This window comes from Euprymna scolopes, chromosome 22 (assembly GCF_053919585.1).
Source record: "Euprymna scolopes isolate OS-2025 chromosome 22, ASM5391958v1, whole genome shotgun sequence".
In the NCBI taxonomy this organism is placed as follows: Eukaryota; Metazoa; Mollusca; class Cephalopoda; order Sepiida; family Sepiolidae; genus Euprymna; species Euprymna scolopes.
In genome coordinates, this window is record NC_136503.1 from 113529757 (window position 1) to 113554386 (window position 24630).

Consider the following 24630-nt stretch of genomic DNA (forward strand, 5'->3'; position numbering starts at 1 on the left):
AAGAATCGGAAAAATTGGAGCTTTTTGGGGTATCAGATTTGGTATCGGAATCAGAAAAATGTGTGCCTATTTTCCAATGCCAAAACTGATTCCTTAAATTATCTTTTTTATTTGATTTTGGTTTAAGAAACATCTTCCACTGCTTTTTAGTAATAATAAGATAATGTATATTTATTAATTTAAAATTCCAGTAAGACTAAAATCTCTAGATCATCCCCTCACAAGTGTGTTTTTACGTTTCAGAAAATATAAGCACATTTAAGATGTGCTTTTTTTTATCGTAATCGGGACAAAATAACACTTTTATAGTTAAATATTTAGAGAATCAGAATCGGGAAAAATATTGAAATCATTAGTTGGTTGGTTGGTTGGTTGTTTTTGTTTTACGGCATATCAACCCTTTCCAGGTTATTTAATGCCGAATCCAGTGATTTTGAAGAAAAATTTTTTTAATAGAATATATATTTTTTTCAAGTCAGTTTTTATTTAACCCATAGTTGGGACCATAACAGGTACTACCACTCTGGGTCAGAGTGGACCTGGGAGCAATGGCAATTAAGGGGTGGCTCCACACTCCCCAAAGCCCGCAAGCTGAGGCCTCACCATCGCATATAGTTTAAGGTCATATCCAGGACCTATTGGAATCATCCCATCACTACTGTAAACTAACCTTTAATATATGTCCTGCATGTTTTATCTCAGACACCAGCCACACCTTGATTAACAATCCTATTTCTGGTTCATTTGTGTTCCTTGGTGAACAACTTCCTCTCCATTGTCTTTCTACTAAGCTCACTTCCTGTAACCTTTTATCCTGCTGATCAACTTATTGCTTCTTTTTGTTATCGTTGTTTTTTTTTGTTTTTTTTCTTCCTTGGATAGGGTGAGGAATGTTAATTGTTTCACACCAATTCAATAATCTGCAACGGTATTCATAAAGCTCATCACCTCCCCCACCACCATCAAATAATAATGAAGTTAAGACATGCTTAAAATAAATAGAGTTTTTATTTGTTTACAATTCCGCAAGAAATCGATCCATCTCCATCTGCATCGTGTCACTTAGAAGATATCTGACGAGCGACCGAACAGGAGCGTCGTCAGGTGGCACATCTTGGTCAACTATGCAGGGTTTGTTGGACGGATTCTTCGAGTTGTTGATGATAATGTTGCTAAGGTTGTAATCCAGAAGTTTGTCGATGTTGTCTATGTAGTCGTAGTATTTACTGAACAGTTGATGGGCCCTCCGCGAGATGTAGCTTTGTTCCGGAAGAAACATTGCGGGCGGAATAAAGCCAAAATCAAAATTCTAAAGATAAAAGAAAAAAGTATCTTGCAGCAAAGTAGACACATATCAGATACAGACTGTGACATTATATATCTTTTATGTCGCCAACGATTTCCATTAAAAAAAAAATCACAATTCATTTCATTAATTATATATGTAACGTTATACAGTTTACATACATAGTCGCTCACGCATGTGAAATATTTGAGTGGGCAAGTTGCGCTAGTACATTTTAGAGATTACAGTATGGGTTGAGAAACATAAAATGTAGTCAAGAGATCAAGGGATCAATGATGACTGAGAATCCAGGATCGTAAGAACGGAAGTGAGGATATAAGAAAAGAGAAGTGACGTCATCCATGAAAGTGAGAGAATGTTGCTAAAGAAGTATCTTTCAATTTTGAAAAAATCGATCATGAGTAGGGATGTGACAACAGCATATTCTTTCCATATTTTTGACTCTCGAGTGTGTATCCGTTGATATGTTATATGATTTTATAGAGAGTGATGTGGTTCTCGGTTGATTAACTGTGTCTAACTATGTCTAACTATGTCAGATATATACTCGAGAGTCAAAACGATGAAAAGAATATGCTGTTGTCACAGCCGTAATCATGAGACAACCGTTTTAGTATAGGCTAATGAACTTGTAATTTAAAAATCTGAACACTTAATATTCTCTCTCTCTCTCTCTCTCTCTCTCTCTCTCTCTCTCTCTCTCTCATCACAATCTTGACAGAGGAACAGCCTTTTATTTATGCAAATCGGTTCAGACAAGACATATAGCCATTTAATGTAATGAGCTTAAAATATTACATCAATATCAAAAACTAACCAAAGATAAGTGTTTGATATATAGATTCTGACCCAAAAAATAACCATTCTTCACCCTTTGTCAGAAACATTGCTCATGGAATATGAGGACTAAAGAACAAAATATGAGGAGTTACGAGGCTGTCAAAAGTAAACTCAATGTCCGATTTTTACTCTCTCTCTCTCTCTCTTTCTCTCTCTCTCTCTCTCTCTGCTTGATGTAATAAATCTATTATGTGATAAATAGCGTGCAACTCAATAAACCTATCGTTTTTCTATTTTTGCTTTTGTTTTTTACCTGATGTTTGTTGAATTATTAATTGCCTACTTTTAAAAGGAAATATTGTCTGGCGACCTTTGATTTTCTGCTCTCCAATTTTACAACAAATATGAACAGGTTTGCTATCCTCATATTCCATAGCAGGAGCAGCTGAAAACATGATACGGTTTTGTTCAGTGCCAGAGTCAACACGCTCGATAATTATAAAATGATTATGTCACGCACGCGTACCATTATTTATTGTGTACAAAAGCTGAATCTGGTTTCATTGAAAGCTGAGCTTCGTGTTGAACACTCGATTATTGTTTCATAAGAAGATAAGGGAAGAAAAAAATGTTATTTCGTGCGAAGGAAGGAAAATAGCGAAAAACAAGCAAACACAAATCGGCAGCCATTAAAATCATAAAAGAAAAATCTTTGCCCAGTTTGACTGTAAAGAGAAAAATATTTATTGATAAGTGTGTGTGTTTGTGTGTGTGTGTGTGTGTGTGTGTGTGTGTGTGTGTGTAATGGTTAGGGCTAGGACAACAGCATATTCTTTTTATTGTTTTGACTCTCGAGTGTGTATCCGTTGATATCTTGATGTGGTTCTCGGTGGTCTGTGTCGGATATATACTTGAGAGTCAAAAAAATGAAAAGAATACGCTGTTGTCATAGCTCTAGTTATGGGGGGGGGATGGGGTTAATATTCATGTTCCATTCTTCGATTTATTGATGAGTAGAGTTTTGAATATTATAAGGGTGTGGAGACTCCCCCCCCCCCCAAAAAAAAGGGTTTGATCGAAAAACAAATCTAACTAAAAAGGAAAAAAATATATATATATAATCTTTCAGATTTTTTTTTTTAGATGAGGATTAATAATTCGTATTCTTTGAATTATTCAGACTACTATTCTCATCTTGCATGTTATTCTTAAAACAACAACAAAAATATGTACATGTAATAATATATCGCCAGATCACCAAAGTTAAGCAACGTTGAGCCTGGCCAGTGCCACATGGGTGACAATTTTGGAAGGCGAGGCGTGCTGTATGTACCGCAAGGTAAAATACCAAGTTAAGAAACTGGCGTGGCCTATCCTTCTTTCGGGAGTAGATGGGACTCTCTTAAGCCATGACAGTATTCGGGTGTCGTCCTTGTATAGAGTGGGATGATGTGGTCAGAGTCCGAGTTAGTTGAATAAATCCACGTTGTAGGTAAATTCCAAGGAAAAAACTCTGAATTGTATTCTTTGTCCAAATAATACGTACATTTCCATTTTGAAAAATTATATTTTTCTAAATGAAATTTAAATAAAACAACTGTAGTAATATACCATAATAAATAATCTATATATCTATAAAAGTGAAATTGTCTCTGTGTGTGTTGTCTGTATGTGTACATTTTCCTACCAAACTACTCTGTCAATTTTCAGTCTACTGACTCGAGATTTTACATAAGGGGTATTGAGAGTTGGGAAAATCTTTTTAATCACTTTTTTGGCCAGATATTTGGCTGTCAAGGGATCAAAGTTCAACGATTTAACTTTTGAAAACTCTACCAAACTCCTCTGCCAATTTTGGGTCTAAACACTTGAAATTTCAGATTTAGGTTACTTGAACATGGATAAAACATTTTAGTTTGATTTGAGCCCAAAACAATAAATGTTAAGGGGGTCAAAATTGGGGTCAAAGTTAAAAAAAAATTGACCTCTGCGGTCTCTACCAAATTACTGAGCCAATTTTTGGTTTAAACATGTGAAATTTTACATAAAGTGTATTCAGACATAGGGCAAGCTTTTTAATCGGTTTTTGGCCGAAAATTTGGCTGCCAAGGGGTCAAACTAACAAACTATTTAGCCAATTTTGGGTCTAAACATTTGAATTTTTACATAAAGGGTATTCAGACATGCAGCAAGCTTTTAAGTCAGCTTTTTGACTGCCAAGAGGCAAAAGTTCAAAGAGTTGACCTTTGCAGACTCTACCAAACTCCTCTGCCAATTTTGGATCTAAACAATTGAAACTTTAGATGTAGGTTACCTGGTCATGAGTCAAACCTTTTAATATATATGTACATATATACATAAAGTTATGAACAGTACATAGGGCCCGAGCAAAGCCGGGTTGAACTGCTAGTAAGTAATAAAGTCATAAGTAACAAATATATAGTAATAAATAGTAATGATAATCTACATAAATAAAACAGTAGATGCATGTGTGTGTGGGAAAATATTTAACCAATAAACTCTTAAACTATTGGTTACATTACACTGAAATTAACAGGAAATATTAATTATACACCAAGGATTGTTTATAATGAGTAAAATCTTTGTTTGGATCGAGGAATAATAAATATTTCTATTACTTTTGCGCATGTGCAAATTCATTTATAGCTTGAAGTGTTTTAATTTTAAATCTTGCTCATGTATCTGTTGATAACTCAAATGGTAGGGAATGCAGCTGGAATGCTAAATGTTTTTTGTTTCGATTCTAACTGATGGCACCCAAGTCATCTTTTTTTTTAACTATTGGGTACAATGTAATATTCAATAGGTAATTAGCTCTATAATGATAAATATGAAATCTGCATCAATTTAAATATATTTAAATGTATTTTACACCCCCCCGCTAGTAAGTAATAAAACCTATGCATCTAAGAAATAAGAATCGATTTAAAGATCCTAATTTCATGGTAGAAATGTCTACATTAACTTATATTGTTAATATAGACAAAGTAATAATCAGTTCTAAGTGAAAGTTTTTTTGGAGGTTCAAGGTTCAATCCTCAGTGTGGGCAATACTAAGAAGGCAATTACGAATTACTTAAGACTTCATGGTTGACGGAATGAGAAAAAGTTACCCCCCCCATCAATCAAATAAAGGGTTTCATATAGATTCCCGAGTTTGATAGAAAGCTTAAGTTTAACAAGATGCATCTGAAGAAGGTTACATCGGCCAAAACGTTATGCAAATAACATTCAAATGAGAACAGTTGGATGAATAATCCAAAAATTTAGGATCATACAATCATTTGATAATTTGACTTCAACATTTCACTTGTTTATTCTCTTTCATGTAACTGGATGCCACATAAATACAATTTGGCTGACTGCTACGATACATCTAATATATAAAGTAAAGTTATTATGTTTCTCGATTCTTTATGATCAATAGCTTTGTTCCTACAATAATGTACTTGCAATAACCCTTATCCCTGAGTGGCTTCCGGGCCTTGATAAGTGGTGACCACTGTGTAAAAAAAAAAAAAAAAAAAATCAATGTTTGCCAGTTTTATTTTTTTGGGGAGGAGGTTGTGTGGAACATTGGTTCCTGTTCTTAGCAACAAAAAATATATTTTGATTTAATTTTTTTCAAAAATTTAAGTTTTGTCTACCTTGGAGTTTTTTCTAAAGCAGTGCCATCTTAAATAATAGATAACAGCTGCAGCATAAATGCTTAACATTATAAGAGATATAATCAGTCGAAATGGCTCAGTTTGGACAGCGTCACACTGAAGATCCAAACGTCTTGCTTTCAATCACGGATCTCAGCATCGGCTTTTTTCTTTTCTGTTAGAAATCTATTATTTACTATTAATGCATTATTTATTCATATAAAAAAAATATTTATTCATATAAAAAAAATATTTATTCATATAAAAAAATATTTATTCATATAAAAAAATATTTATTCATATAAAAACAATATTTATTCATATAAAAAAAATATTTATTCATATAAAAAAAATATTTATTCATATAAAAAAAATATTTATTCATATAAAAAAATATTTATTCATATAAAAAAAATATTTATTCATATAAAAAAAATATTTATTCATATAAAAAAAATATTTATTCATATAAAAAAATATTTATTCATATAAAAACAATATTTATTCATATAAAAAAATATTTATTCATATAAAAAAAATATTTATTCATATAAAAAAATATTTATTCATATAAAAAAATATTTATTCATATAAAAAAATATTTATTCATATAAAAAAAATATTTATTCATATAAAAAAAATATTTATTCATATAAAAAAAATATTTATTCATATAAAAAAATATTTATTCATATAAAAAATATTTATTCATATAAAAAAATATTTATTCATATAAAAAAATATTTATTCATATAAAAAAATATTTATTCATATAAAAAAAATATTTATTCATATAAAAAAATATTTATTCATATAAAAAAAATATTTATTCATATAAAAAAATATTTATTCATATAAAAAAAATATTTATTCATATAAAAAAAATTTATTCATATAAAAAAATATTTATTCATATAAAAAAATATTTATTCATATAAAAAAAATATTTATTCATATAAAAAAATATTTATTCATATAAAAAAATATTTATTCATATAAAAAAATATTTATTCATATAAAAAAAATATTTATTCATATAAAAAAAATATTTATTCATATAAAAAAAATATTTATTCATATAAAAAAATATTTATTCATATAAAAAAAATATTTATTCATATAAAAAAATATTTATTCATATAAAAAAATATTTATTCATATAAAAAAATATTTATTCATATAAAAAAATGGAATAACATAAAGAACTAAAACCCATGTATTTTTGTTTCTTTGTGAAGTATGATGTGGAGACACTTTGGTGATTGTCTCATCAGTAGGAGATGTGATTCTAAATGAGCTTTACACTCACTGAAAGATAACCCCATCTGGATATTTATCTGTGGATTTACCCAAAGACAATGTCTATCAAAACAATTTCCGGGCTATTTCTGAAATAAAAGGGGTCATCACAGACAAAAGTCAGGACAGTTTCAAGAAAAGTGCACATCAGAATTGTTGACAGTTTTGCATATCATATCCGAGTGTGCTCATTGAACGGCTATAAAACAAAATCTGTTGAGCATTCATAGCTTAAACTTGGTGGATAAGTCATGCAATTAGCCACCATCACTGCCAAATTACCATTCTGACACCGTTTTGGCCAATACAACTTCTACCCTTTAGATAATTCGTCAAATTCAAAGAATTTGTGCAGAATTTCAAAGTGAGTCTTCTAGAGGTTAAAGTCTCAATCTTCAGCACCGGCGATACTAAGAATAAAATTATGAATTACTTAAGACTTTTAAAAGATACCCCTCACTTTAAAACAACAACAAAAACAAACAATGTCACCCATGAAATCTATAAATATAAACGCGAAAATGTATGTATGTATGTATGTATGTATGTATGTATGTATGTTCGCTTTTTCTGTGTGTCTACAAAAGGATTTTTTCAGAGAAGCGGTCGCTCGCTTCACAACTTTTTAAAACTTTTTATATCACATATAAATCGTAATATCTCACAGTTAACAACGAAGCTCACCTGTCTATTTAATTTGCTCGATTTCAGAAAGATAAATATTCAACATTTGTCGCTCGCCGCATGTGGGTTAGTCTTTTTCCTATAACATCTTGGGGGGAAAAAAAGCGTTCAGCAGTAAATGAAATCCCACAGTCAAACTTGGCCTCATTAACTCATTAAAACGGGCACCTGCTAAATCGAAGTAATTGAATAAATTCAAACGTGTTTCCATTAGCATGTCGCGGTGGGGCAATGGTTAACATCGCACGTTTTTTTTTTTTCACACTTTAATTTACAACTTTGCCTCAAGAGTTCGGGTTCGATCCTCATACTTACTTTTTTTTTAACCTCCCCCCACCCCCGGAGTTTCCACACACACTTCCAAACACCCGGGCAACGCCGGGTACCCCTCGCTAGTTTATAATATAAATCTCACCTATCTATTTAAATGTATGTATGTCGGCCTAAAACTTTTGACAGAGTTTATAATATAAATCTCACCTGTCTATTTAAATGTATGTATGTCTGCCTAAAACTTTTGACAGAGGCAACAGATTTTCACGAGATTGGTATTATTTTGAAGCTCGACCCTTTGGATGACAAATATCGAAAAATTGGCTAAAAAAAATTAATTTCTTCACCCTCAGCTGCGCACTTTTCTACAGGGAAGGGTCACTTTTTTTGACAATATTTTCAAAAGTCATCGCCTCTTTTTGATTGTCTAGAATTGATTTAAATCTTTGCCACTCCCGGTTTGGTGATGGGTGCAACAGCAAAGACGCCACGTTTTATTTTTCACATTGTTTTCCTCCTTCACGGTATGAGTTCGAGCCTGCCTGCCTACTACCACGTTTGTTTGTTTTTTTTTGCACCTCCAAACACCCGGGCACGTTATCTATATATATAAAGGCGTGTGTATGTATGTACGTATGTTCGCTTTTTGTGTATGTCTGTAAAAGGCTTTTTTCCGAGAAGCGGTCGGTCGGATCACAACTTCTTTAAACTTTTTATATCACATATAAATCATAATATCTACGAGTTAACAACGGAGGTCGCCTGTCTATTTAATTTGCTCGACTTTGAAAAGATAAATATTCAATATTTTTCCGTTGCCACATGTGGATTAGGCTTTTTTGTATAATAAAAGCGACACTAATTCTGGCGATATTTTTCCGGTCGCAATCGCCAGAAATGTCCGAAAGCAATCAGCTTTGATCAATGTGGAAATTTTCCTTATATCAGACAATTGCTATTCAATTTGGACAATCCCCTTGTTATGGGGAGCTGGTCCCCACTCCCCAACATCTTGGGAAAATAAAAATAAAAAAAAGCGTTCCTGCAGTAAATGAAATACTACTACCCCGCAGTCAAAGTTGACCTCATTAAGTCATTAAAACGTGCACCTGCCAATTCTAAATACTTAAATAAATTCAAACGTGTTTCTGTTAGTATTTCGTGGTGGCCCAATGGTTAATGTCGCACGTTTTTTTTTCATACTTTTCCAACTTTGCCTCAAGGGTTTGGGTTCGCCCCCCCCCCCCGGGAGTTTTGATTTATCCAAAACCACACACACCTCCAAACACCCGGGCAACACCTGGTACCCCCCCCCGCTAGTCTATAAATATAAAAGCGAAAATGTATGTATGTTCGCTTTTTGTGTATGTCTGTAAAAGGCTTTTTTCGCTGGATATTTTGGTCGGCTCATTCCTTCTTAAAACTTTTTATATCACGTCTAAATGATAATATCTAAGAGTTACGAACAAGGGTCGCATGTGTAGTTAATTTGCTGGACTTTCACGTGCTATTTTTTCCAGAATTTTAGATCGTCGCATGTATCTTTCGCTTTTCAGTATAAAAAAAGCGAAACTAGATTCGAATCGGTACTTCCCGGCACTCGCCCAGGGATTTGTTCCCAGGCGGTCCCCATTAGACTATCGTGTCCAGCGTTAGTTCTTGTGGGTTTTCTTCGAGGAAGCATCTCTCTTGCTTCCTTGGTCTGCTTGCCCCCCTTTTTTGGGGCCACTAACTGTCTCTTTTTTGGATCTTTTGCAGGTTTTGGGTTCTCTTTTCGGGCTGACTTTAGCAGCTGGCCGAGCTATGTAGGGTGTGGTTGTGGGTCAAACCCAATGGAATCACCCTCTAGCTCAAATCAGCGGGTCTAGCTCCGGGAAGAGAATGAGGAAGAGGAGGGTAGCTGGTCCAGGCTCCAGCGCAGCAATGCCTAGCCTGGGGTCCGGTTCTCAGAGGAGGCCTTTGCGGTCAAATATGAGCGCTGGACCAGGGTCCACAACTGTTTCACCCACTCCCTGCAGTCCAGGCTCCGCTACTCCGCCTAGCCTGAGTTCTGCCGTCCATGTCCCTGACACGGTCGTCGGAACAGGCCCCATAAAGAGCCATGCCCTTAAGGCCAGTACGAGTGCTGCTCCCCCCCCCCGCACTCTAGAAGCAGAGTTTAGAGCATTAGGCTACTCTGATAGTTTTGATGTTGCCGTCCCCAGCAGCAATAGGGCTAGGCCAGCTGGGAGAGGTGATCCGGCTCGGTGGGAGAGACCCAGGGCTTCAACTGTCAGCCCCCCGACCCAGAGGAGGAGCGTACCCCCGGGGCCGGAATTGAAACATTTGGGTTCGCTCGAATTCTCGCATTTGAGAACAGCAGCGGCATTTGAGAGCAGCAGCGGCAACAGCAACTATGACAGTTGCGATGACAATATTAGGAGCAGGAAATCAGCCCAGGCGGGAGTTAGATGATCGTGCTCCAAGAAAAGGAAGACGGGGGCCGCTCGCCCTGAGCACAAGAATGGGACAGTTGGTGCCACTGTGACATCACCAGCCGAGAAGCCTTCTGATTGGCCGGTGCTTCCAGGCACCCAGGAATCCCTGGATAACACGATTTTTCCCAGACAACGAACGCCACCACCGTCTATTAGGACACCCCCAAACACGCTGGTGTGACCGGCAAAACAAGAAAGAACTTGGGGGCCCCAGTCTCAGTTGGCACCTGAGGACTACCACCAGTTATACTACACAACGTATAAGGATCTGACGTAGCCAGACTAGAGAGAAGGATAGTATCTCTAGTCACCATTGACATAAAGAAGAAATCGTTGACTGGGGTCTCGAGGGAAGTAATGGCTCAGATGCTGGGGGAGCTTAGTATCGCAGCAACGTACATCTGTAGAAGAGCATAGAATCAGATTACCAAGGGAGTGGTCACGCTTCTTCAGAAGAAGGACGGGTGTGTCGGGGGGCTAGATGACTATAGGCCCATCACGCTCTTAAATGCGGATGTCAAAATTTTGGCCAGAGTTCTTGCGAATCGTTTGCAGGTCGTTATCACTGACTTGGTCGAACCAGATCAGAATTACGCTGTGAAGGGGAGATCGATTCAAAACAATCTGCACTTGATTTGCATGATCATAGAAAACTTAGAAGACGACATCGAAGCCGCGCTGATCAATTTGGATCAGTCCAAGGCGTTTGACAGGGTAGATTATCACTTCTTGGTATCTGTATTGGAGGCTGGCGGTTTTGGGCCTGACATCCGCAGATGGATCTCCATTCTGTATGCTCGGCCGACGTCAGTTGTGCAGGTAAACGGGGTGCGGTGTGATTGTATGCCTTAAGAAATGTAATATAATTTTTATGATAAATAAAGGCACTTCCCGGTGGTCTCCGGAAACCGATGTAAATGTTTGGTCAATGTCGGCTTTTTTTTTTTTTTTAGCATCATATCAAACAATTGCTTTCGTCTGGACACTCCCCTAATAAAAGGGGAGCTGGTTTTCCCCAAAGTTCGGTAAAAACAAACACACCGAGTTATTGACCTCATTAAAAACTGTCCCGCAGAAAATGTTAACTGCTGAATAACTATTGCTTTTGTCGTCGTCGTAACGCTCGCACAAAATGGTAACTTTACTACTTCCACTAGACGTCATTTAGTCGGGCACCTGTCAATTCTCTTCTTAATTAAATAAATTCAAACTTCTTTCAGTAACTCATTCTTGCTGGCCGACCGGTTAACGTGTCATGTTTTTTTCACATTTTATTTTCTAACTTCGCCGCAGGACTTTGAGTTCGATTCGACCTAATTACCAAAACAATTTTTAACCCCCCCCCCCTCCCATGTTTCTTTTTGATTTAAGAGCACACACACCTCGAAACACCCGGGCAATGCCGGTTACCCCTGCTAGTTCATTAATAAAATTCACAAATCCTTTCTAGAACCCAACCATATTTCATACAAAATGTTTTAATCTCTGTCTGACTGAGAATACACAACGTTTCATTTTTGAATGTTCAAAAGTTTCTTTTGTTAAATGATATAGACGGGTGGGGTGACATCATATCATCAGTATGAGGTGGAATTTTGAATAGGTTTCATACTTACCAGACTGTAACGCCCCCAACCCAACCAGATTTCTATATTTGGAGTTATCTCAAAGATAGTATTTATGAAAACAATCTGCAGACTATTCCAGAACTGAAGGAAACCATCACAGCAAAAATCAAGGCAGTGCCAAGAGAGGACTGTGTCAGAGGTATTGACAATTTTGCATGTTGTATTCAGATGGATTTATTACTGAATGGCGATTTCTTTTACACAGGAGTCACCACTTATCAAGGCTGGAAGGTTACTCGAGGATAAGGATTAATGAGTGTAAGTGAGAATTTGGTATGATTTGATTATTTAAGGGGACAGCTCAGTAAGAACTTGTTCCCATTGGACTTGAAGGCAACCATATTGTTGTCAGCAGGCCAGCAGAACAAAGTTCCACAGGCAGGCAGTTTTAGGAAAGAAGCTTTTTGTTCATGGAATCCATGTTTCAATTTAGGCACAGATAGAGAAGGGGGAAACTGTTGATAGTGGTTGTAGCTAGACGAGTGTTGTTTTTGTGAAGGTTTAGCAGGGTAGGACCATGGATTGGAACTCAGATAAGCACTTGCCATGAAAATAATGATCAAACAGAGACAAGCAGAGGCAAGTTCGCAGTGTCTCTTCTGTGGGAAAGAAGTTGCAGGGAAAAGAAAAGGGCATCATCTACTAGATTTCAAAGCCAGTTTTGAACTTTGTCAAGTTAGGATAGGGTACTCCAAGCAGGTCATACCCAAATGTGACAAAAGTACTCTATCGTAGGATATACTTAGCTCTTATACTGGTAGAGCATTGCATCGGCAGTGAGATATCTACTAGAGTAGTAGAATGATCCAACCATTTTTCCGACGACCTTGGCAACAGATTTGATGTATATGCTCCATTTCAGGTCAGAAGTGGAGATCAAACCCAGAAGCTTGTCAAAACATAGTGCTTCCCCAAGACAAGAGCAATTCATTTCAATTGGGGCCAGATGGGGGTCAGAGCATTGATGATGGAAAGAGACAAGTTTGGTTTTAGATTCATTAAAATTAACCAGCCACCTTTTCCTCCGTTGCACCATATGCTCAGGATCAGAAGAGAGGGAATCAGGGAGACCTTGGTCCTTTCTGACCTTTGAAGTGTTGCCATAGATGGTGGTGTCGTCTGCATAAATATCTATGAATGATCTAAGAATGTGATTTGTGAGATCATTGATGACGATCAGTAAGAGAGTTGGACCCAGGATGAAACCCTGAAGATGCCAGCATTGGTACTATGAGCTTCTGATTTCTACCCATCAATCACTACTCTATCAGAAAGAAAGGATTTAATAACTGAGAGGACATTTCCAGCAATTGCGGAGCTGGAAATCTTAAACAAAGACTGATGGACATTCATAATTGACACTTGAAGGACAAGTCAGACGTAGAGTGAAGTTTATTTGTATCATATATAGTTACATTACAGACAGGATTGTGAATTTTACTATGGCATTATTACGGGGATTATCACACTATAATTAAACTGGCATTAATAAATATTTCAGTGCTCTTCCAATATGCGATATAACAAATGTTTTCGAACTTTAACTCTGAACATTCCATAGATCACATTCTGGAAGAGCATCAATATTTTTATTTTATTCAAACTTACCATCTGTGAGTTTCGGTCTTTTGTCTGAACGTAAAAAGAATCGACGCTGTTTCCAAATTCACGAGGAATCATTTCTGGCCTTTAATAAAAACAAAAAAACAAACAAATTAATTTTTTAAAAAGTCACAAAGAAGTGAAGAATAAACCAGAAAAAAACATAAAACAAAAAACAAAAACATTATTTACATTTATCAAAAAATACAAATTAATTGAAATTAAATAAAAAATATAACCAGAAAAAAAAATATAAAACAAAAAACAAAAACATTATTTACATTTATCAAAAAATACAAATTAATTGAAATTAAATTAAAATAAACCAGAAAAAAAACATAAAACAAAAAACAAAACCATTTTTTACATTTATCAAAAAATACAAATTAATTGAAATTAAATTAAAATAAACCAGAAAAAAACATAAAACAAAAAACAAAAAAAAAACATTATTTACATTTTTCAAAAAATACAAATTAATTGAAATTAAATAAAAAATAAACCAGAAAAATAAAAAACAAAAACACAAAAAACAAAAACACTATTTACATTTATCAAAAAATACAAATTAATTGAAATTAAATGGAAAATAAACCAGAAAAATAAAAACATAAAACAAAAACAAAAAAAACATTATTTACATTTATCAAAAAATACAAATTAATTGAAATTAAATGAAAAATAAACCATAAAAATAAAAACATAAAACAAAAACAAAAAAAAACATTATTTACATTTATCAAAAAATACAAATTAATTGAAATTAAATGGAAAATAAACCAGAAAAATAAAAACATAAAAAACAAAAACAAAAACAAAAACATTATTTACATTTATCAAAAAATACAAATTACTTGAAATTAAATAAAAAAATAAACCAGAAAAATAAAAACATAAAACAAAAAAACAAAACCTTATTTACATTTTTTCTCTTTGGAATCTTCATAAACATTTATATTCACATTATCATAAAATTAGAATATTTTAACGTTTTTAGAGACTCTTCTAGTGGAGCTGTGGGAATTGAAACTCCCAGGCTAACTCGATTGTCGCCCTTTAACTCTGGTAACTGGAGAGCAACACAGCCACGTCACTTCCTTTTTCTTATATCTCTCCCTCTTTTCCACTGAACTCTCGACACGTCAAAATGTGACAGAGTGCACTCCTTGCTGGCATGGTCATGCCAACCAACTCTCCTGACTAACCGCAAGTAACGTTACTCTTTTCTAAACGAACTTTTATTCTTACTATCTATATCCTTATAATTTCTCATGTTAATAATTATGTAAATAAATCTGCATTCTTTCACTAATATATATCAGTATGTTTTCATCATCATTATGCGACCCTTTGCTTCTCAATCACGTTACCACTCATTTCATTTAACATGGAGGATGGGATTCCAATTACATAAATAGGCCATCCTGTCCTCCACAGAGCCCCTTCTCCAAAATGATTGTGCCATGTTGGTTCACAGAGGGAGAAACGAAAATCATTTACTTTACAGTTGTTGTAGCTAGACGAGTTCTTGCTGTAAATGTTTTATAGGGAGGAACCATAGATTGAAGTTCAGTCGAGAATCTACCATGAAAATAATGATAGACTAATGACAGAAAGACTAGTAACGTCTTTTCTGTGAGAAAGAGGCTGTAGGGTGGAGAAGAAATCATCCCCTACTAAATTTTGAAGTCGGTTTTGTACTCTCTCAACATAGGAAAGGGAACTCTGAACAGCGTGTGGTAACAGTACTCCATCTTATGACATATTTGACTTTTATATAAGTCAAATATTGCATCAAGAATGAGATTCTTTCGCAAGCGGGAGAAAGATCCAGCAATTTTTCCAGCAACCTTAGCAACAGATTTGATGTAAATCTCCTATTTTAGATCTGGCGTAAAAGTCAGTCTTAGGAGCTTATCAAAGCAGGGTGATTTTTTTTCAAAAAGAGAGCCATTTATTTCAATTTGAGGAAAGTGAAGATCAGGGCATTGGTGGTGAAAAGAAAGAAGCAAATAACCAGTCACTTTTTTTCCACTTTTGTAAGCACATCCGGGTCAGCTCTTGTGCAACACCTTATAAATAGTGCCACATGTGTGCCGACTTTCACCAATGACATTTTCTTTGTCATAAGTAGATCACATTCGTTGTTTTAATGTTGAATATGTTGTGTTATTGTGAACGAGAGGAGGTCGGTATATAAAGCAAAAACAGATTGATGAAGAAATCCTAATAAAAAACAGTTGAATTTACACACACACACACACACACACACACACACACACACACACACACACACACACACACACACACACACACACACACACATACACACACACATGTGCATGTAGCAAAAAACTTGAAAAGAACTATTCTCATTATTGATGAAACCGTTCAGAATGACTATCACCTCAACAGAGCTCAACGTAAAAAGATAGCATAATTTCATGGCCTTAAGAATGATTATGTCATGGTAGAAGCAACTAGCCTAATAAAAAAAAATCTTTAAAACCAAAATTTATTGGCTTATACTGTTGTTGGGATTCTTTTTGTCTCAAGCAAAGGAAAATAAATTTCATTAAATGCTTGATTCATTCTGCTTTGATGATTAACTCTGAATCCCTGATTGATGTGGAGATTCAGTTTACCAAAGAGGTTATTATGGATAATGGTTACCCTATAGTTATTGAGAGTTCAAATATCAGCGTCAAGATCACCAATTTTCATAAGTCAAACTCTTTATCGGTCCTCAAAAATGTGTGATGTACTTTAGTTAAGTAATGTTTATGTGAAATTTGCTAACTAAACTTAGTTAAGTAATGTTTGTGTGAAATTTACTAACTAAATTTAGTTAGGTAATGTTTGTGTACAATTTGCTAACTAAATTTAGTTAAGTAATGTTTATGTAAAATTTGCTAACTAAATTTAGTTAAGTAATGTTTGTGTAAAATTTGCTAACTAAATTTAGTTAAGTAATGTTTGTGTGAAATTTGCTAACTAAATTTAGTTAAGTAATGTTTGTGTGAAATTTGCTAACTAAATTTAGTTAAGTAATGTTTGTGTGAAATTTCCTAACTAAATTTAGTTAAGTAATGTTTGTGTAAAATTTGCTAACTAAACTTAGTTAAGTAATGTTTGTGTGAAATTTACTAACTAAATTTAGTTAGGTAATGTTTGTGTACAATTTGCTAACTAAATTTAGTTAAGTAATGTTTATGTAAAATTTGCTAACTAAATTTAGTTAAGTAATGTTTGTGTGAAATTTGCTAACTAAATTTAGTTAAGTAATGTTTGTGGGAAATTTGCTAACTAAATTTCCACAGCTGTACGTCACTGTTATCAGGCTTCGAACCGTAGAATTGTGTTTTCTACTTGACCCTTATAAAAATCCATGCACAAGGATGTTCTCCCATCCCGCCATATTAGTAATATAATGTATAGATTAAGATGTCTGTGTGATGCCCAATATGTGGGTAGGACGGTGCAAAAATTTGAATCCAGAATCAAACAACACATTACCCCTCCTGTAATACACCAGGATTAACTAAGCCAGGCATGTCAAATATGCAGCCCGTGAGCTGCATGCAGCCCGTAAGAAGCAGTATTGCGGCCCACAGACAATTTTAAGCAACCTGGAAAAATCAAGGAGAAAAACGAAAAAATCAAAATAATAGGGGAGTTCAAAAAGTAGTTAAAATTTCTTATCTATCCTCGCTTTAGGAAAGTCTTTTTTGATACTGAACCCACATATCGAACGCTTACAACGTCACAAACACAACTGTCACAAATTCTTATTACTTCCATTAGTTTCCCTTTCTTACACAGGGTACCTTTCTTAGCCCTACACAGACTTCCGGTGGGGTCATTCACTTCCTTTTCTCCATCACGCCAACATGCTGCCCCAGCGGTAGGTTATCTTTTTTCACTCCCACTTCGACATTCTGCACCGACGCTGTAAGTCCTTCTTTTCTTTCTTTTTTTGGTATTTGTTTCTCTGAGGGCCCACTAAAGCTAAATTACCGGTGATAAGACAAAAACTTGTCCCTTCGAAAAATTAAATTTTTTGCTGCTTGTGGGTTTTGTAAAATTAAGTTTTGTTGCAATTAAAATTATAAATGGTTTCTGCTCACAAAGTTGAATTTATTTTATTTTTCATTAATAAATATTTTTTAGGTATTAATCAGAGAAATAACAGCAACAATGACAGTAACGAAAGCAATTCTATCCACAAAATTATTTTTTCTTTTAAAATTAAAAATTCTAATTGTTTTTATATTTTTAATTCGTTACATTTGTCTTAGTTTTAATTATTTCGTTTTGTTTTTAAATTTTAAATTCGTTCTTATAAAGTTAATAAAAAGTTATTTCATTACATTGGTTTTGTTAGATTTTTTTTCGCCTCGCACTAGTGAAAATTGACAAAACGTAATTTTACAAAACCCACAACCAGCAGAAAATTCAATTTTTCGAAGGGACAAGCTTTTTGCTTTATCACCGGTAAATTAGCTTCAGTGGACCGTCAAAGAAGCAAATACATTTTTTTTCTTTTTTTTTTTTTTTACAGAATTTATTGACTTTCAATTTCTTCACATCGTTATTTGGACTCACATTTTCATTGTCTTGGACTTTTAAGCTTTTCCCGCTTCTCTCTCTTACCCACTTGTCACACTATAACTGTATTTCTCTTTTTTCTTTCCTTTTCAGTTTTTACCTTCTTCTATTCTCAATAAACCTATCGATAAGCAAATTGTCTTCATAAAGTGATAAATCAAAAAAATGTGTCCATGACGTTCTAAGCCTTTGATTGATGGTTTCAATGTAAAGAATAACTTTCCCAAAGCAATGATAGATAAGCAATTTTAACTATTCTTCGAACACACCTCTTATTCTGTATTTATTTTATCTACTTTTACGTTTCCTGTCGTGTAGGCCCTATATCTATATTTCTTTTTACTATTGTGTACTTTTTATTAAAATTGACTTTGATAACTAAAAATATGTATTGGGTAATACTGTGCAGGGGTCAGGTTCCTTTGTGATAACTGCTTTTATTGATATTTTAAATTTTTTGTTGTGTTTGATTTTATTTTGACTTTTTAATTTTCCAGATTTCACATCGTTTTTAAAATGGCTAGTGCTTCTGCGACTAAGAAAAAAAAGAAAGGTAAATGAAGGGCGATTGTTTCAAGAAAATGGGAACTACAGTATTTTTGCACAGAAGTGAATAGAAATATACATTGTTTAATTTGCAATAATCATGTTTCTATGCCAAAGGCGTATAACCTGCAAAGACATTATGAAACGAATCATCTGTCTTATAATAAATATGAAGGCCCCCATGCGCGTTTCAATGCTCAAAGAATTGGTGGTTAACTTGACACAGCAACAGACCTTTTGTACAAAAAGTCAGAAAGTAAATGTTGCTTCCGTTACTGCAAGCTATGAACTCAGTCGATTGATAGCGGATAGCGATTTATGGGAAATCATACACCGAAAGAGATTTTGTGAAACAATGCCTTATAAAAACGACCGAAGTTGTGTGTCCAGAAAAAGCACACTTGTTCAAAAATATTTCCCTCGCCAAGAACACTATTGCTGAATGGATTGATGAAATGTCAAGTGATTTGAATTGTACAGTTTTCAATTACAATTGATGAGACTGTCGATATCACTGGGATAGCACAGCTTGCGGTCTTCATCAGGGTCTGTGACAATAAATTCAACATTTATGAAGAACTGATTGCACTAATCCCTATGCATGACACTACAACAAGCCAGGACATCTTTGAGAACGTTGAACGGATTCTGCATGAATATGATTTAGATTTAAGCAAGCTTATATATATATTATTCCTTATTGGAATTTTTTATTTTTTAGATGAGCATTGTATGTTAATTTTATTTTATTTCGGACTACTAGTCTCATCTTATCTTTTTTATTTGGTGCACAACGTTTCGGCCAACTTCCTCTGGCCTTCGTCAGGTGGTAACCGCGACGGATAGGAACTTCGAATCTCCTAACTGCATTCTCAGCCATCACTGTCATCCGTAGTTGTTGTCGTCTCACCACATTTTTGACCAATTACCTCTGGCACGCTTTGGGTGGGATTGAAACCGCTATCTTCAGACAATGTTTATCTGGAACCGTAGAGATTCAACGTCTCTATCAACTGCGCCACGGGCCCCGAGAGGAAGTTGGCCGAAACGTTGTGCACCAAATAAAAAAGATAAGATGAGACTAGTAGTCCGAAATAAAATAAAATTAACATTAAGCAAGCTTGTATGCTTGTCTACTGATGGTGCAGCGAATATGGTTGGCAGACATAATGCTGTTGCTGCCAAGTTACAAGCAAAAATAAAGAATTTGCATCCAGATTTATCATTTCCACATTTCTACTGTATTATTCATCAACAAAATTTGTGTTCAAAAATTTAAAAATTGGATCATGTGCTTAGTTTAGTCATAAAGACAGTGAACTACATCAGAGGTCGTTCTCTCAACCACCGTCAATTCAACCAGTTGTTAGAAGATATGGATAATCAGTTCACCAATGTTCCATTCTACACAGATGTACGCTGGTTGTCAGGTCACAAAGTGTTGAAATATATAATAGTTATATAAAGATTTTATTTGTTAAGGCAAGAAATAATCACTTTTTTGGAGATGAAAGGTGGAAACACAGATGAAATGAAAGATGAAAGTTGGCTCCATTAGACATTACAGCAAAATTAAACGATCTCAATTTGAAATTACAAGGTAAAAACAAGCTCATCACTCAGTTGTATGATGACGTCAAACGCTTCATTACAAAGTTGAGATTATGGAGTCACAAGTCTCAAATGAAAATTTAATTCATTTTCGTACGTGCAAAGAGCTAAAAAATAGTACTAATACTAAGCTTTGCCAAATATGATAGTCACCTGGAATTATTGTTAAAGGAGTTTCAAAAAAGTTTTCGTGATTTCTCATATTTTGAGCAAGAGTTTGCATTATTCACAGCACCGTTTACTTTGATGCAGTCAGATTCTTTACTCAGAGCAAAGTATTTTGAAGTGGGAATACCTGATATCTTTTCATACCTTCTGAAAAAATTTATAAATTTCAGACAGTTTGTCACACGGATTGTGGTAATGTTTGGTTCCACCTATTTGTGCGAACAATTATTATCCTTCATGAAATTTAATAAAGACTTTTCAGAGAACTAGGTTGACTGACAAACACTTATCTTCTCTTGTAAAGCTCGGAAATACACAGAAACTTGAGCCAGACGTACCAAAGGTTGTCAAGAACAAGAGGTGTCAAACCTCAGGACAAAACACGAAACATGCTTGAGTACTTGATAATAAATGTTCGTTTTGAATTATAATTTATGTGCGTTGCATTTGTTGCATTCAAATACATGTTGGCTATGTATTTGCTTTTTAAATTTTTGTTATATCGAAATAAAGAAAAGATTTATATGTCATGCTAATTTCCTTTTGTTAAACTACAAGTACTTTTAACTTGTCTTTATCCATTTCTGAAATAGAACAGCGTCACAATTTGCACATGAAACATTTTCAAATATTTGTACTGGTGTTTTTGTTTTCTTAATCTTATTCATCCAGAGAAAGTTTCAAAATAAAGATGAAACGTTGATGAACACATAACTCGGTTTCTTCCTTTTTATTTCTCTCTCTCTCTCTCTCTCTCTCTCTCTCTCTCTCTCTCTCTCTCTCTCTCTCTCTCTCTCCCTTTGTTAAACTACAAGTACTTTTAACTTGCATTCTTGAATATGACCAAACTATTGCATGTTTCTAAATTACCGGTAAAAAAAACATATTCAGCAATGATTTTTATTTAACGACTTTGATTAATATTGCAGGGGTGCAGCCCTCATGCCAACACAAACTGATTCCTGTGGCCCTAAGTTGCTTTGAGTTGGACATGCCTGGACTAAGCGATTTAAATTGCTTACTTAACACAGCTGGGTCAGCTATTACTGAACACCTTATAAATAGTGCTGACTGCGTGTTGGCTTACACCAGTGACAGATTCTGTATCATATCACACTCCATCTTAAAGTCTTGAAAACGATTTATATTAAGTTATTAAAACCCTCCTTATGGAAGCAACAGGAATAGCTTCTTGAGCTTAACGTGATCAATTTGGGACTCACCTCCTTTTGGTTTAAATGTGTCACTGGTCTTCATCTCATTACGATATTTTATTTTTTCAACAGTAATCTCCCTTTCACGATATTTACTCTACAGAGTGTAAACAAAATCCGGCTCAGTAGATTTTATTTTTAATTTTCTAAAAGAAATGTTCTTATTCCTTGCTTTAATAGACACACACACACACACACACACACACACACACACACACACACACACACACACACACACACACACACACACACACACACACACACGGGGCAATGTTGGCAGGTGGTTTAGCTGCCCCATACCCAGCATTACAATCTTCAAAGGAAGAAAAAAAAAATATATATATATATACAGTGATGATCATATTTATTGGCACGGTAAAATAAAAGTTAAATTTTGTCTAATAAATTCTAAAAAAGGGATTAAATTAAAGAAAATAACAAAGTATATTATGTATTTTTAACTGGCCTTTCCGGTGCAGCAATCGGATTTTAGAAAAAATAAATAACAAAGGAACAACAAACATAATTGCAAAAAACCCTTGTTCAAAATTATTGGCACGATTTATTTAATAATCAATTGTATAGCCTTTGGCCTTGATTACCTTCCTCAGTCGCTTTTCATAGTTTACAACCAAGTTGTTGCACTCTTCAGTAGTAATTTTAGCCCACTCTTTCTGACAATAATCCTCCAATTGAATAAGATTCTTAGGCTTCCTTTGCATTACCCTCAATTTTAATGTTCTCCATAAATTTTCAATTGGATTAAGGTCTGGGCTTTGTGATGGCCACTCCAAAACATTAATATGATTGTCCTCAAGCCATTTCTTAGTCAGTTTAGCCGAATGCTTTGGGTCATTATCTTGCATGAACCACCAACGACGACCAAGTGAGAGCTCTTTAGCAGAATCTTTCAGGTTTTCATCCAATATTTTAACATAATCTTCCTTTTTTATGCTACCTGTGACCTTAACAAGTCGCCCTGGTCCAGAGGCAGCAAAGGATCCCCAAAACATCAAACTGCCTCCACCGTGCTTCACTGTGGGTATGGTGTTCTTAGGCAGGAAAGCTTCGCCAGATTTTCTGTAAATATAAGACACTTTATTATGGCCAAATAACTCTATTTTCGTTTCGTCAGTCCATAGAACACGTTTCCAGAATGCAACATCTTTATCAATATGACGTTTTGCAAAGGCTAGCCTTGCTTTCAGGTGCATAGGCTTCAATAAGGGAGTCTTTCTCGGACGACATGTTTTTAAACCAGCTCTCTTCAAAACTCTACCAACTGTATGTCGAGATACATTCACTCCAGAGGTGCTCTGTTCATCAACAATCTCCCCAACAGAGATCCTTGGGTTTTGTTTTACTTGTTGAACAATTTTCCGTTCATCTCTTGGGGAAAGAATCCTTTTTCTCCCTCTACCCTCTAAACTCATAACGTGGCCTTGCGATTTGAACTTGTTTATTATGGCTCTAACAGTGGATTTGGGAAGGTTTAGCTTCTTTGAAATCTTATCATAGCCCTCCCCATTGGTATGGCATGCTACAACAAGCTTCCTGACGTCTTCGCTGTGTTCCTTAGTTTTAACCATGGCGATTGAAAATTATAATTTAGTCACTTATAATAGTTTAAATAAATCGCTATCTAAAAATTATCTGAAAAAAATTATTCACTGAATTAGCGTTAAACAAGCATAATATGGCTATAAAAAAGTTCAGAAAGCACGTAAACCGGAAATTGATTGATATTATACTGATACTAAAAGAAAAACAAAGCCGTGCCAATAATTTTGAACAAGGGTTTTTTGCAATTATGTTTGTTGTTCCTTTGTTATTTATTTTTTCTAAAATCCGATTGCTGCATCGGAAAGGCCAGTTAAAAATACATAATATACTTTGTTATTTTCTTTAATTTAATCCCTTTTTTAGAATTTATTAGACAAAATTTAACTTTTATTTTACCGTGCCAATAAATATGATCATCACTGTATATATATATATATATTAGTGATGAGACGATTCCAATATTTTTCCCGATTATGATACAATTACCGATTCCGGTTCCAATTCTTTATAAATCTCTAAATATTAAACTATATAGTTGTAGTTCCACACTTTCAATACTTTTATTGTCGTTGAAATTGCGGCATAATCACGTTGACACACTGGTTCCCGCTGGATCACCGAAGTTAAGCAACGTTGAATCTGGTCAGTACTAAATGGGTGACCATTTAGGACTTCCAGGTGCTGTATGTGCTCTCTGCTTATCTCGGCATTGTTTCCAGTCGTCGTGGACTTCTCCATGCCACTGGACTCAAACAGTGCCGATTCAGGAGAGGTGTGGTTAGAGATGGCGCAATCTCTGCCACACAGTTACATGCGCAACTGCCCCTACAGGGGGTATTCTTTGTCTTTCGAGATTGAACTGAAGCATCGTCGTCGTCATTGAAATTGGTGAACATTTTCACTTTACAGTAGCCACCAAATCCTATTAGATCTGCCAATTTCTTGGAATATTATTCTCTATCCATTAACACTGTAGCATTGCCTTTGCATGCTAATAGTAGTATGATATGATCACTTCATAGTGGCTTGATAGCCAATACTTCTTACAGTCCTGGATATAACCTTAAACTATATCTGATAGTGAGACCCCAGTTTGCGAGCTTTGGGGAATGTAGAGCCACCCTTTAATTGCCATTGCTCCCAGGTCCACTCTGACACGGAGTGGTAGTACCTGTTAGGGTCCCAACTATAGGCTACATAGAA

The 24630-nt window shown here is 34.8% G+C and overlaps 1 protein-coding gene across 1 annotated transcript in view; it reads right to left on the reverse strand.

The window, feature by feature from the left end:
* Window positions 1-989: 989 nt before the first annotated feature.
* The window catches only part of LOC145243790 (uncharacterized), a 36585-nt gene continuing 12944 nt past the window's right edge, over window positions 990-24630 (reverse strand). The window contains exons 4-5 of the mRNA XM_080106827.1: window positions 13724-13802; window positions 990-1309 (exon numbers count right to left, since the gene is read on the reverse strand). Coding sequence (XP_079962953.1) covers window positions 1016-1309; window positions 13724-13802 — 373 coding nt within the window. The 3' untranslated portion in view covers window positions 990-1015. The remainder of the gene's footprint in view (window positions 1310-13723; window positions 13803-24630) is intronic.